General features: G+C 41.6%; 1 protein-coding gene across 1 annotated transcript in view; it reads right to left on the minus strand.

The window, feature by feature from the left end:
* Nucleotides 1-15,953, minus strand: part of TTC39B (tetratricopeptide repeat domain 39B) — a 129,246-nt gene that overhangs the window by 88,304 nt on the left and 24,989 nt on the right. The window contains 1 exon segment of the mRNA XM_078436791.2: nucleotides 7,545-7,579. Within this exon segment, the coding sequence (XP_078292917.2) occupies nucleotides 7,545-7,579 (35 nt within the window).

A 15,953-nucleotide genomic window follows, 5' to 3' on the forward strand; every position in this document is an offset into this window, starting at 1 on the left:
TGACACTTAATTGAGTTATATACTTAAAACAGGAATTTTATGGGATACAAATTAGCATTGTAATGGGGCTGTTTAAAAAAGAAATGATCCGGGCAGAGAATCTCATGAGAGGTTTTTCTTTTCCCTCCCTACCTAGTACCAAAACTGAAATACACAATTTTCCTTACCATGTCCTCCTGCATTACAGGTTTATTTTTTCCTTCCCTTATGCAAGGTCTCCTGTAAAATTCTTGTGTTTTCTTCCTCAGTGGCATATAAGATAATGACATAAATGCCATCTTAGGTCTAATAAGGTAATAGTCAACCTGGTTGAAAAAAACCAGGTGTGGGGGTATGGAAAGAGTCCCTCTCCCAATTTGAGCAATAATTAGATCACCCAGACGGGAGAGTTGGGCCAAAGAAAATCAGAGAAAAACGAAAGGAAATCCGACTCTGCCTGGAGTTACTATTTATAATTTAACCACTATGAAGAAAAACATTAACTAGATGTTCTGCGGCTAGCATTTGCTGACTTTCACCCAAAATGACCTTAAAACAGAGCAAACTATTGTATAATAAGTAGTGGAGCCAACCTCATAAAAAAAAAAAAAAAAAAAAAACAACAAAATGGGCTTAAAAACTTTATCTCATTATAATCTACAATTTACAGTTCAAAAGAAAAGGTGTAAAGAAGGAAGAAGGAAAAAGTCCCTTAAAATGCTATGCTACAGAATATTTTTATTTCCACCATAAGCTTCTTACCACTTGGTTAAAAATGTCTGCCTACTTCAATGTCTGGAGGTAAGGATAAAAATTCACAGTTCTTGCACATAAACACATCCATCGCCACTGCATTCACACGGTCTCAGGACTCGATTCAACACATACAGATTTCTCGGTAAGGATAAATTCAAAAAGGTAATACGAGGCTATGGAATATAAGAGATCACTGCTGAGAACATATTAAACCTGCACCTGTTCTCACCGTCTTTGAATAAAAAAGAAAGTCTTAATTAACTAGTACCTGACCTGGGCCCTCCAGTTAATCAGACGGTTGTTTCATTGCCCACTAGTGGTTTTTATGAGAAGGAGGTTCATCAAAAGCACTACCAAGTCGCAGTGATCCCATGTGGTTCATCCACGGTCTCCACTTGACAGAGGCCAGGGATCCTCGGTGACCCGACCTCGTTGTGTCCACAGGTGTGTCAGGTAACCCTGGCATCCCTCGAAACTCAACGCCAGTGCCAGGCTTCCGCCTCCCAACCAGAAGAGAGCTAGCTCTCGCTCTCTTCTGGAACCTGAAACATTCTATTTATTCTTCACGTGCCACATTGCAGTCAATTTACACACAGACCCTTCTTGCACCCACCACTGTATTGTCAGAGACGACAGCTGTGCACCAACACTGGGAGAGAAGAATGCTGGTCATCAGAGAACCACGAGGCACATGCCAGCAGGGAACTGCTCAATCAGGAGGCGAGAGACTGCAGCACGGCTAAACCCCTGGCATATTCCTATGGATCAGAACATGGGTCTAACTGACAGTCCCTCCCTGAGAGGTCAGCTCCTTACGCCCAGCAGGTCGGGAAGTTCATACACAATTCTAATTGTTATTTTTTTTATTTATTTTTTTTAATTTTTTTTTTTTAACGTTTATTTATTTCTGAGACAGAGAGAGACAGAGCATGAACAGGGAAGGGGCAGAGAGAGAGGGAGACACAGAATCTGAAACAGGCTCCAGGCTCTGAGTGGTCAGCACAGAGCCCGACGCGGGGCTCGAACTCATGGACTGTGAGATCATGACGTGAGCCGAAGTCGGACACTTAACCGACCGAGCCACCCAGGCGCCCCCACAATTCTAATTTTTAAAAAGGACCTCTTTGATGTGTCACTAACAGTTAAAGGGGAAAAAAAGCCTCTCATTTTCCCTTCAGTTCTAAACGGTGGAGATGTTTGTATGATCTAACAGTTTGCAAACCTAGTAACTTCCCAACAGAGTCAGTTAAAATAACGCAGTTGTTACCACAAAGATTCGGAAGCAGGAAAATCTAAGTCTGTGGTGGTAAATCCATTAAGCAGAAAAGGAGAGCAGAAAATAGTTTTCTTTTGTGGAAATAATTGAAGGCCTCTCTCATCTCTTAGCCTGCATCTGTTCACTGGAAATTCGGGCAAAAATATTCACAGGAATAAATTAATCATCAGGTTGGCATGGGGACCATCTCTTGCTACAGAGAAGTTGAAGCATCACTGTTGGCACTAGAAACATAAAACAAAACATGTGGTTCACTCAGCAGGCGGGAAAAGAGCTCTACTGAGCTTAACGGCTAGAAGGTCGCAGAAGGAATGTCATGGCATCACAAATTCAAGAAAAACTGAAATAACTAAAAGTTCGCATACAAAAAAAACTGAAGAATTGTTTACAATTAACTCATATTTGTAATCACAGGGAAAATAATCTGCTAAAAGAAAAGGATCGAATAGTGGACTACTTCCGCAATATTTTTTTTTATTTCAAAAAAGATCAGTAATGCAGGAGACCTGGGTACAGAAACACCACACTCTATGTTGAGGAAATAAAAGGATCCATCCAAGTGAGGTTTCCCTGCGAATGAAGTCTATCCTACTAACTTTCAAAATGTCATTTTAAAACATTTCTACTCATTCTAAAATTTCCTCAACATATGTGACCCAATATGTGACACTCCACCTTTTTAAATGGAACGTACTAGATTAAATTTAACCTTTTCCCAATGTCTCAGAGACAGAATTATGAACATGATTTTCTCACTGGAGACCGAACAGCAAATCAGGGTTGAGGGTGGGGGAAATAGTAAGGTACCGATATTTGCTGAGCACCTACTATGTGCTTTACTCCCATTACCGCATTTAAATGAATTTTATTTTATCTTCCCAATAAATGTAGGCAAGGATGAAAGAAACTGACACTCAGAGAAGCTAGTCCCAGGCCTCTCAGGCAGTAAGTGGCAGGCTGGGAATGAAACTCAGGTTAGCCTACCAAATCTGAGGGCCTGTCTCTCCAGAAAGGGACATCTCGTTTTGAATACCTAAGAAAAGTAAAACCAGGTGGCTGTGCTCTGGAGTTCCATGACCATATGCCATATTTTCTTTCTTCTTTCACTGCCATTTTTTGTCACTATCAACAAACTGACTTCTAAACTACCCCCCTCACAACACCTTCCAGAGCTCTGGCAAAATTATGCCAAAAAGCAAAATTTATTAGAATCAGGTAAAAATTAATTATAAACAGACTCTGGATGGAGGCCACTACTACAAGCAAAAGGCAAGATTATTAGAACGTGAACTCTAATATCTACTTTGGCTACGCATTCTGGCTTTGGACTCTATGTCAAGGAGGTGAGGCTCTCTATGAGATAATGTACTGTATTAGTATAATGCATTTGGTGATACATTACTATAATATGTTGCTACTTACAAGAACATGTACCAGGGAGGGACATTTTGGCAACATTGAAAAGGAAACACAAAACTGTTAAAGAGACAGTCTTAAGGGACACAAGAAACAATGCAGACCAGCAATCTAAAAGAACAAGATAAATTCTAAAATGGTTAAACCTGCAAGTTTGCTAACGTGAGCAGGACAGGGAAGTAAAAATTAAAAGAAAAAAGAAGGGTGCACGAGTGGCTAAGTTAAGTGTCTGACTCTTGATTTCAGGTCATGATCTCACAGTTGCGAGATTAAGCCCTATGTCGGGCTCTGTGCTGGGCGAAGCGCTTCCTTGAGATATATTCTCTCTCTCTCTCTCTCTCTCTCTCTCTCTCTCTCTAAGAAAAAAAAGAAACAGGAAATGATGGCAGATGTATATAGCTGAAAAGAGCCTGAAAGAGGCAATGAATGGAAAATAAAATGTGAGAAACTTAGGAAGTGAGGTAGTATTAAAAAAAAAAAAAAAAAAAAAAAAAAAAACAACAACTATTGTTTTCAGGGGCGCCTGGGTAGCTCAGTTGGTGGAGCATCCGACTTCAGCTCAGGTCATGATCTCGCAGTCCATGAGTTCGAACCCCTTATGAGGCTCTGTGCTGACAGCTCAGAGCCTCGAGCCTGCTTTAGATTCTGTGTCTCCCTCTCTCTATGCCCCTCCCCTGCTCATGCTCTGTCTCTGTCTCAAAAATAAATTAATAAAAACATTAAAAAAAAAAAAACTATTGTTTTCAGGATGTGAAAAATTATAACACAGTTGACAGTAGGAGCAGCCACACACACACACACACACACACACACACACACACGTTTTAAAAGTACACAAAACGTTTCTGATAGTGACGAATCAAAAACATCTCCATCACAGGGTCATTGTTGGGATACTGCTGTTCTAAGAACCAGTCATACTAACAATGAAACACCTGAAACAGTTGAATGAATGAGTAATTTTTATGCAAACACGGACATACAGATCAAAGGAACAAAACAGAAAGCCCAGAAACAGAGCACCATTATTCTAATGAATTTACTATTTCACAAAGGAAGCATCATACATAAATTTTCTTTCTTTCACAGACAGCAAATGGTGTTGGAAGGGTAGGTTAGCAATTTTAGGGTTGGCACGACGCAGGGGTCTAAATTAAATACAGTTGGGTTAAGTTCAGGGGTTTTTGTTTGCTTTTTGTTTTTAGTTCAACTATTTCCTTACTCATTTTCAGCCAGCTGGATCTGTCCATTTCTGACAAGTGTGTTGAAGTCATCAATTACGATAACAGCCACATCTGTTAGTTTTTGCTCATGTACTTTGATGCTCTGTTGTTAGATGCATACACACACATTAAGAACTGTTATGTTGGGGCGCCGGGGTGGCTCAGTCGGTTGAGCATCTGACTTCGGCTCAGGTCATGATCTCACAGTTTGAGTTCGAGCCCCACATCAGGCTCTGTGCTGACAGCTCAGAGCCTGGAGCCTGCTTCCGATTCTGTGTCTCCCTCTCTTTCTGTCCCTGACCCACTCACATTCTGTCTCTGTCTCTCTCAAAAATAAATAAACATTTTTAAAAAATTAAAAAAAAAAAAAGAACTGTTATGTCTTCCTGGAGAATGGATCCTTCTATCATTATGTAATGTCCTTTATCTGTAATAACTTTCCTTACTTTGAAGCCTGTTCTGTCTGAAATTAATAGAGCTACTCCTGCTTTCTTTTGATTAGAGTCAGCATGGTATATTTTTCTCCATCCATTTACTTTGCTTTAATGTTTATTTTTGAGAGAGAGAGAGAGAGAGAGAGAGAACAAGTGGGGGGGGAGAGAGAGAGAGAGAGAGAGGCAGACAGACACAGAATCTAAAGCAGGCTCCAGGCTCCGAGCTGTCAGCTCAGAGCCCAACACCAAGCTTGAACCCACGAAACGTGAGATCATGACCTGAGCCGAAGTCAGATGCTAAACCAGCTGAGCCACCCAGGTGCCCCTCCATCCATTTACTTTTAATCTAGATGTGTCTTTATGTTTAAAGTCATTGATACATACTTTTCGATCCATGCTGGCAATCTTGGTCTTTTAATTGGCATATATACACCACTGATACTCAAAGTGATTATTGATATAGTTGGATTAATACCTACGGTATTCTTTGGTTTCCTATTTGTTGCCCTTGTTCTTTGTTCATATTTTTGTTTTTTACTCTTTTTCTGCCTTCTGTGATTTTAATTATTTTATATAATTTCATTTTATCTCCTTTCTTACATATATCTCTTTTTTTTTTTTAGTGGTTGCTCTAGAATTTGCAATATACATTAACAATTCAAGTCATTTTCAAATATTCTCTGTACCGTCTTCACAGTAATTGTTCCAAAATAAAGAGGTTATTTTTTTTCAGTCCTAATCACAAGTCAGTTTTTTTCTTTTTAAACCACATAAACAAACATTCAATAGTATAAACATTAAAACATTTGGACAACATAAAAAATGTTTAACTAACATAAAGAAAAAACAACTGGGGAGATATCTGAAGCAAATATAACAGAAAATTAAAGAGTATATATGTTTTACAGGTCATAAGTTACATAAGAGAAACAGTGAGAAAAAAAAGTTAAGCATGTGAAAGAAAACTAGAATTCATATAAAAGGAACTGCAACGTGAACAATGGTAATAAAGTTTAGTATATGTGCTGCCGAAGCGAGCACTAAAGAAAAAGTTTAAAAACATAAGCTGTTAGATAATATCTGACTAACAAAACCATTTCAAACAGTACCCAGTGGTGATGATGCTCTATGGAAAGTCTAGTCAAAAGAAACCGCTTCACTTACACAGTATTGGTGGCCACATAAACTGATAAAACCCTTTTGAAAGTGCTACGGACTAAACTGCGTCCCCCAAATACAGCTGTTGAAGCCCTTACCTCCAACGTGATGGTGTTTGCAGATGAGGCCTATGGGAGATAATTAGGTGTATACAGGGTCCTGAGAGCAGTACTCTCGTGATGGGATTAGTACCTATATAGGAGACGTCTGTCTGTCTGTCTGTCTGTCTGTTGTGTGAAGACATCAAGAGAAAGCAGCCACCTACGAGCCAGGAGGAGTGTTCTCACTGGAACCTGACTGTGTCGGCACCCTGAGCTCAGACTTCCAGCCTCCAGAGCTATGAGAAAATACATTTCTATTGTGTAAGCCACCCAGTCTGTGTCGCTTTGTTACGGTGGCCTGAGCTGGTTAATGCAGAAAGGCAATTTGAAATATATTGTATAAAGAGCAATAAAAATCTCCATCCCTTGTAATCCAGTAATCCTAGATCTGTGAAGTTCATCTTCACAGAATCTTTGGAGGTAATTCAACAATATGACAAAGCGAAATACATGAAAATATTCATTACCTAGTTTTAAGTTTTTAAATTGGTTAATAATCTAAATGTCTAACAGTGGAGAAATGAGTAATTGTGGTGTTCCACTTGATCTAATAGGATAGCATATAAAATCATTACAAAAACTATGTAAACTCACAGGAAATGCTTGCAATAAAATTAAGTGCAAACCAAAAGCAAAATTCTGCAATATGAGGTTACTCGTGTAAAAAAAATATGGGCAAGATATAAAAGGTTAGGTATAAACAAAATTAAATTTTTTGGAAAACAATTTTTTATTTTAGTTTAATTAAGGTTATAAGAAATAATACTCAAAAATATACTTGCTAGTAACTTTAGACAGATCCTTTTTTGTTTTTTTTAATGTTTATTTATTTTTGAGAGAGAGAGAGACAGTGTGAGCTGGGGAGGGTCAGAGAGACAGAGAGGGAGACACAGACTCCAAAGCAGGCTCCAGGCTCTGAGCTGTCAGTACAGAGCCCGATGTGGGGCTTGAAATCACGAACTGTGAGATCATGACCTGAGCCGAAGTCAGGCACTTAACTGACTGAGCCACCCAGGTGCCCCTAGACAGATCCTTTCTTACGTATTAATAAATACATCCTAACTCTTGAATTACAGAGAAGTATTTCTTTCTGGCAGTAGTCACAACTCCCCCAAAAAAGTCAGAATGAAATATTTACATTTTATATAAGAAAACCGTCCAGTTTTATTTACTACATACTTCTTATTGTGTTACTACTTACATAGAGATGGTTTCCAATGCATCTTCAAAGATGTCCTGGAGGGGAACAAAAAATACAGTGAGTTTCTCAAGAATCAAGACTATGTGTGTATATGCAGGGGCAGCGGGTGGCTGGGATGGGATGCAGTAGAGTCACTCAACTCCCACTAAGGGACTGTCTTCTAGAGAAATCAAGCAACTGAATTTAGGTGAGGGTTAATCTTTTTTTTAAATAATTAAGACTAGTAAAACTAGCAATCAAATGGGACCAGTTTGAAGAGTGTGATTTCTTTAACAGCGTTGTGTCTCCTTCCTCAGTCTCATTCATACCACACGCAGAATAAAACAAACTGGACTTGCCCAATTTCGTCTTTTCTTGCTCCGTGGCTGTTAGCATCCCCCGGACCTTCCTTTCACATCTAGCTTCATGAACCTTCTAGCTGGTCTTCCTGCCATCACCTTTTCTCCCCCAGTTAATGTGTCCACAAAAGACAGCCCTTTCCTTCATGCCACTGGTCTGCCCGTTCAAAAGCTACAACAGCAGAAAAACCCAAGTGCAGGCGTGTACACACACACACACACCTCACACTCATACACACTAACACACTCATAAACTCAGTCATACACACACACTCACAAATACACATCCACTCACAAATGTACATACATATAAAGCTTACAAAAATCAAACCAGGCTCCTCATCCAAATACGTGGGACCCAACATAACCCAGTCCAATTTTCTTTTTTAAGTTTACTTATTTATTCTGAGAGAGAGAGCAAGCCATGGAGGGGCAGAGAGAGAGAGGAAGAGAGAGAATCCCAAGCAGGCTCCACACTGTCAGCACAGAGCCTGACTTGGGGCTCAATCTCATGAACCGTGAGATCATGACCTGAGCCAAAATCAAGGGTCGCATGTTTAACGGACTGAGCCACCCAGGGGCCCATCTAGTCCAATTGTCAAAGCATCTTTCTCCCTGCATCCACGCCACCATCACCATAATCCGAGCACAAGGACTTCACTGGTCTCCCCACTCCTACACTTGATACCCTCCAATCGAGCCTCCACACAACTATATTCTTTTCTTTCTCTTCCTTTAATAAGCTCTTGCCATCCCACTGTCGTAGACCTTTTTACAAGCTTTATTGTACTTAGAATCAACCAAACTCCTTCCCATGATCAACAGAGCCTTGAGCAACTCTACCTCCCTCTGGCCACCTCTCTACCCACCTGCACCCTGGCTCCCTCCATTTCATGTGCAGGCCTGTCTTTGTGGTCCTTGAACAAGCCAAACCCCTCCTACATCTCTCTTCATTGTTCTCTCCTTCCCAGAAGGCTCTTTGCTCGACTCTTCCCGTGGCTGACGCATTCCCATCCTTCAGTTTTCAGCTCACAAAGAGACTGTCTCTAATGACCCTGATTAAAATTACTAAGAATAGCAGCTCATAGTTTCTCATCATCTGATTTATTTCACTCATTACATTTATCATAATCTGCGATCATTTGTTTACTTACTCGGTTACAGGCTGCCTCCATCAGGGCAGGTTCTTATTTATCACGTCTACAGAAAAATCACCAGGGCTGGGCACAGTAGCTGCTCAACAAATACATGTTGCCTAACGAGTGCGTAAACGGAGTTCGGACTGTCAAGGCACTGATCACATCACCTCATTTAGAGCTCTGATGCAGAAATGAGGAAAGAGGGCTACCTGAGCTCTACATTTAGGCAGGAAAGGGGGGGGGGGGGAAAAACGTGTAAATACTAAGAAGATGCAACGTTGCAAGTAGTGGCAGAAGGTCAGACTCTGGATTCCCCAACCCGCTAATCCACACTGGGAGGGAGGTAGAGTCAACCGCAAGTCAAACTTAACCACACTCTCCTGGAGCAAAAGCGGAAGCTCATCAATTAACTACCAGAAGAGAAATGAACTAGTCCTGAAGCAAAGGCACCTAAGCCAAAAGTAAAAAGATGCTTCTCTGGCCTCCATTAAAAAATCCCCATTTAGAAGCAGACTCCTTTCTCCAAATCAAAAGTCTGTGGAGGCTGTTGGTATCACAGATGTTGTCATTTTGAATCACAGCACAACGTCTCACCTGTCAGCACACCGTTTATCATCAAGAGACCGTGAAGAAGGGAGAAACTCTGCTCTCCAGGAACACCAATCCGGCTGTGATGGTCCACAGCCTGTACCAGATACCAGCTCACAGTCCGTCTGGTGTGGTCAACCCCACCCGGGCCGATTTTGACCAAGGAAGGGGGAATGCAGAGATCACACGCCTGGAAGGCTACCGCGTACTGTCCCCTGCTCGTGAACCTCAACCCAAAGCAGGGCACGCAGCACACACTGAAAGACTTCCCGAGTTCCCTTAAGGAAGGACAACTCAGGGAGCCAGCTCTCAATTTAAAAGGAGATGAGGCTTTTAGTCTTATGCAAGAAATACTCCCTCAGAAGAAGAAAAAATAAGAATCTCACACAAGAAATCATCTTCACTTAAGTAACATCTCTCCATTTTGTCATAAGCAGAGCGTTCTCTAAATAAAGGACGCTGTACAACATGGGGCCATAGTTAACGATACTGCCTTGTGTATCTGGAAGTTGCTAGGAGAATAGATCTTAAAAGTTCTCACCAGCACAGAGAAAAGCATAACTCGGTGAGGTGGTGGATGCGTTATTATTATGGTAATCATTTCACAAATGTACATATATCACATCACTGCATTGTACACTTTAAACTGACAAAATGCTAAATGTTAACTACATCTCAACACAGAAGCTGTGGAAATTTACATTTATTTGAGACAGAGAGAGAGAGAGAGAACACATGTGCGTGAGAGAGCACAAGCAGGGGAGGGGCAGAGAGAAGGAGAGACAGAATCCCAAGGAGGATCTGCACCATCAGTGCAGAGGCCGATGTGGGGCTCGAACTCACAAACTGAGATCGTGACCTGACCTGAAATCAAGAGTCGGACACTTAGCCAACTGCACCACCCAGGCACCCCAGAAGCTGTGGAAATTTTTTTAATTAAAAAAAAAGAAAAAAAGAACGTAAATTTCTATTTTTTTTCCATTTAGATGAATAATGAAAATTGAATAGACTATCTCTATTAGGAATGGAGAAAATGCACCAGAGTTCTAGAGTATTATTCTAATAAACTAGAGGAAAGACAGGGAGAGAGGGAGAGGGAGAGAGAGCGAGGTCTATGAAGGCCAGACAAAAGGTGAAATGTTTTCATTTGGAAAAGAGGAAGGGTAAAGAGAACCAAGATTGAGCACATATCATGTGCCAGGCATTTTACAAAAGTTATCTCACTTGCTCCTCCCAATTTACATCAAGTAAATCGGGGTAAATCCTAGGTAATTACCTGACCCATATGACACAGCTGGTAAGTAAAGGAATTGGGATTCAAGCTCAGATCTTTAACTCCAAAGTATTTCTTTACTGTTAAAACCATCCACAACTTGATATTAAGGCACCCGGGCAGAAGTTGCAAGGGGGTGGGAGAGGAGGGGACAGCATATCTTCTCAAGGTCATACAGCAGCATGGTTGAGCAGGCCCTCCCAGGGATTAGCTCATTCTCTAGGAGAATATACTTGCGTTTGACTTTGCTATTTACTATCTGATTAGAACTCAAATACCATGAAGTTACATGTTAACTTCTAGATTTCTGAGTGGTAGTAAAACCTTAAAGACTATAGTTTTACTACCCTGTAGGATGCTACCCAGTTTTATGTATAACCTAGTAATCTTAATCTAACATTGCTTTATAAATACCCAGTTCCACAAATATTCTTTTAATCAGTTTACCATCCCAGTGGTTTCCTCCACGGATGGGTCAAATAAAACTTTGGACATGTTCATTTTATATCATTCTGGGAATTGTATTTGTAATTTGTGGAAATTATACTTTGACGTGAACACTGACAACACACTCTCTCCCTAGGTACCTGCAAATATGGTCTCCCAGATCCTTGGGGGAACTGATGTGGATTCCATGGGGGAGAAGATAGAAGTCAGAGAAGTCTCCCGTACCTCCCGCAGCACATACCCAGGGGCCAATGGCTTCTTTTTCCTTCTTTCTCTCTAGGTCCCGACATCCGGTTCAAATTCTGTCCCTCTGCTGCCTCTGCTGTCACGGAGCTCCTTTCCTCCGTGGACTCCCATCTAGATCCCAGGTCCGGCACTAGGTCTGCACAGACTGCTTATCATCAACGGCCTCCCACCCAGCACTAAGTACGCTCGCGTATATTCTCCACCGAGTGTAATGAGACCGCTCTACCTGTAGTCTCTTTGCTTCTCCACTCACCAACTTCCCAGTGCTTCTCCAGAGCTGGTTCTTATTCCCCCAGTGATCACCACAAGCTGTTTCCCTTAAACTTCCCAGGCCTGGGTAGGCTCACGAGGTGGACCCCAGCTGAAACACACACAGTCAGGGAAGCATCCAGAGTCCTTCAAGTTTAATGACAGTTAAGAGAGGAAAGATCACCCCGCTGACAAACATGATGTGCTCACAGAAAGCGCCTGTGTTTAGTTTCTTCCTTGAAGGCTACCTCATTTGCCTCCCCCATGGCCACGCTGGGCGAACCTTTAGGAGCAATTACCCTTGGGTGTAGTGTAACAAACACTTACGTGAGCCACACCTGGCTCCTGATCACACATTGCCTCAGCACGGTACCTGGCTCTTCCCAGAGCCTATCTTGCCTCCCTGGCTGGAGTCAAGGGCCATCATACTGCTTTTAAATCCACTTTAGAACCTAGCACGGTACTTTGCACTTCACTGACTCTTAGCAAATAACCGTTGGCTGACTGGCTGGCTGAGTACCCTTGTCTGGAGAGGAAAGGTCCTTACCTTGAGCGGTTTCATTTTGCAATTCAGCAAATGGACTGACTCTGTACATGAAGGATTCCCTGGAGGGCCTTCTGGAGGCAAGGCTAGCACTCCCGGGCCCGCTCCTGCTAGGTGGGGAGCCTGAAACTTTCCCCCTGTCCTCAGATGGAGAACCCTGGTCATGGGAACAGAGGGTTTGGGGGGCGGAGGGTGTGGAGGGGGTTGCTGGGGGTGCTACATCAACTACTAAGGCTTTTTAAGCAATTTTCATCTTAATTTGTTATATTTGTCATATTCTGGGTAGCAAAAATACATCCAAGTGCATGTAAGTAGCAGCAAGTTCTTAACAAATGTCCATTTAAGAATCTTAAATAATGAAGATACTAATGAAAACGTTTACATTCTGTTTATCCCTAGTGGGGCACGGCCAAATAAGCTATTAAAAGTAGTAATGTAAATACTCTATACTAACTTCCAAAGAGACCAAACGGATTTACAACCTTTCAAGACTCTCCATCTGAATTTTACTTCATTTTGCAGTGTGAAAAGGAGTGCGTGGCAACTATTACTGCAAGAAGTAGGAAGAAACATGATGGAAATGAAAACTAGATACCACAAATCCAAAAGGCTGAGTCACTTCTCTAGGTCTCTCCCTCTCTCCCTTACCTCTTCCTCCTCCTCTGCCTCTGTCACCATTTTTCCGTCTTTCATACGGATGACTTCACCGGTCTGTGAGCTGATGTTACCATGTTCTCATCGAGCTGCTGTTCTTCAGAGAGGGATGACAAGGTTTGATGGGGCTCTGTAGACACCTTCCTCCTCAGTGGGAGCCCCTCACCCCCCACCCCATAACACCAGACCCTCCTCACTGGAGCTTTCACCCAATGTTCCCTTCTATTGACCAATGAAGCTGTGTGTTTGGTACCATGGACTCAAAGAACCCCAGAGCTGCCAACAACTCTGACAGGTCACAGATTCTGCCCCTGGCTCTGAGGCACATCTGGACCATTCCCAGGGAGATGAGACATGAAAAGGATGCCCCAACCTCCCCCGGGACTAGGGCGGGGATTTATACCCACGGATATTGGGATCCCAAGGACCGCAAACATTCCTGGGCCTGACATTCACCCCTGAATGATATTCAAAATGAGTATGAAGATAATTAAGATATTCAAAATGGTTGTTGAATCACTATATTGTACACCTAAAACTAATATAATACTGTATGTAAACTATACTCTGATTAAAATAGAATTTAATTTAACTTAATTAAAAAACAAGATGTTCAAAATGGGACACAGGACTGACATCAGATGTTAGAATTTATCATTATCATAGTGGTGTACCAGGATTTCTCAGGTACTAGATGTACATCTTTTCACACATGAAAGGAGAAGGGGCACATTGCTACAGGAATCATGAGAAATACATAAACTGAAGTGACATCATTGCCCACTATAACATCAACAAAGCATTGATTTTTCTAAATTAGGGTTAATTCACTAAAAAAACATCTTTTTGGTGTGTTAATGAGGTGACTTTTAGAAGAAAGGCTGGGCAAAGACCTTTTTTAAAAAACATATAAACCCTGGGCTCATCTCCCAGCAATAATTTTTCATTCTGCTCACACTTGCTATCCATTTCTCTCCTTACCTTTGTCAGGCTCAAAGAGGAGCCCATAGCCTGCCAGAGCATTTAAACTCCCCCATTGGATTCTGAGGGTTACCGCCAGCTGTGTTTTATATGCAAGGCTACATTTTTTAAAATTTCATATTGTGTGAGGGAGCGGCGATGCCCTGAAACCCTCTGAAGCCAAATGTAAAGCCCAGCTTCAGCATCCCATTTACTGGGTACGAAGGGCGCAAACACCACTCACACTCGCATTAGAGGATTAACATCAAAGCAAGTTCTCTGTGAAACCTTATCTGACCCACAGGGCTCTTCATCAAAGAGAAGGAAAGCAATTGGGTCCCATACACACACTCATATTCCAAGTTCCCACCTGGCCTTTGCAGCGAACAAAATGTGACCTACCCATGGTTTCAGAAGACCAGACTATGAACATAATTCTCCAATAGAACAGATTAAAAAACAACAACAACAACAACAACAACAACAACACGAGAGAGTTCACCTTCTGAACCTGCCCAGAAGGTTTGTAAAACTTGATTTGGGGGGATACACAAAGTAAAAATTGTAGGTTTTCAAAGATTATTCAAAAATAGAGTTTTTAAAATTTTTAATAATACAAACAATAAATCAGCTGCCAGAAGAAAAAAAGTTGGGCCTTAAAAGTTTTTTTTTTTTACACATTTGTCACCTGACATTGAAAATAATCTCACACTGAGTACAGTAAATATGGTCAATTAATATGGCTCTCCATTCCTCTCATGCCAAAAAAGTACTCTGATACCACCCCACAAGTTCTGTCCTTTTTTTTTTAAGTTTCACATTTACCAAAAATCACAGATCTGATGGTGAAAACTGGGATATAGAGTAACAATTCCATAGGAAGAATTACTTGGAACACAAAAATAAATTAAGCACATTTTCACTTAACAACTCTTACATGCCGATGAGTAAGGTTTTATTCAATCACTCACTCAAGCATCACAGGGGCGATGTAGTACATTTCCACCACAGTAAGGTGGAAAACACACATTTAGGCCTGGAAGTTACATTTGGGCCTGTTCTCACCCTGTCAATCCTTCCACTTCCCCACCTGTAGAATGGGGATTCCAATCACCTGCCCGGAACTGTTGCAAGGATGCTAGCGAGATAACGCACGTACAGGTCCGACTCAACACAGAATCAATAAATACAATGCCACAGGATACTAAATTCTCAGATATGGAATGAATCAGCAGACTCATAGAGACAGACTGGGATCCCTCCCTGGATTTCCTCGATAACCCTGTCACGCTAAAGATTCTGCACCCTCTTTTGGAAGAGAGACAAAAAAAAATGTATCTGGGAATATCTATAGCAAATAGGTGCTCAAAAACGTTAACTGCCTTTACTTCTCCCATCTTAAAATGCCTTCACCTCACCTCCTTTGATGCCCAGATCCTTCTTAATTCAGTAATTCAGTGTGTTACCCAACATGATTAACATAACTTAAGGGCACAGAGCTCAGGACCTCAGCTCACTGGGGAGCAGAGTGACCTTGGCCAACACAGTGTGACTTTGGCCAATACACCCAACCTCTCAGGGTTCAAGCTTCCTCATGAGTAAGGCAGAGATGATGGCACAGATATCATCCCTTACTCAAAATCCTAGCTTCTGTGAATTAAACAGAAACCTTCCCCAATAAAGCAGCTGTTCATCCATTATACATGCTAAAATAAAATCCCTCAGGGAAGGCTGGCAGTCAGAGAGACTGCATCTAAAAGGAATGCCGGGCTTTTCAAAGTTTGAGCCGAATCAGTGGCAGTAACTCAATAGCTAGTTAGTGTGTTAAGTATCAAGCAAAGCGGCTCACACAATGATTCTCTGGAATTTCTAAGGACTTCTAGCCAAGCACACAGAAACCATGATGAGAATTAAAAAGAAACCACCAGATGTCACTCTCACAAACAACAACTGAACTGGACAGCATGGCTC

Source organism: Panthera onca, chromosome D4 (assembly GCF_046562875.1).
Source record: "Panthera onca isolate mPanOnc1 chromosome D4, mPanOnc1 haplotype 2, whole genome shotgun sequence".
In the NCBI taxonomy this organism is placed as follows: Eukaryota; Metazoa; Chordata; class Mammalia; order Carnivora; family Felidae; genus Panthera; species Panthera onca.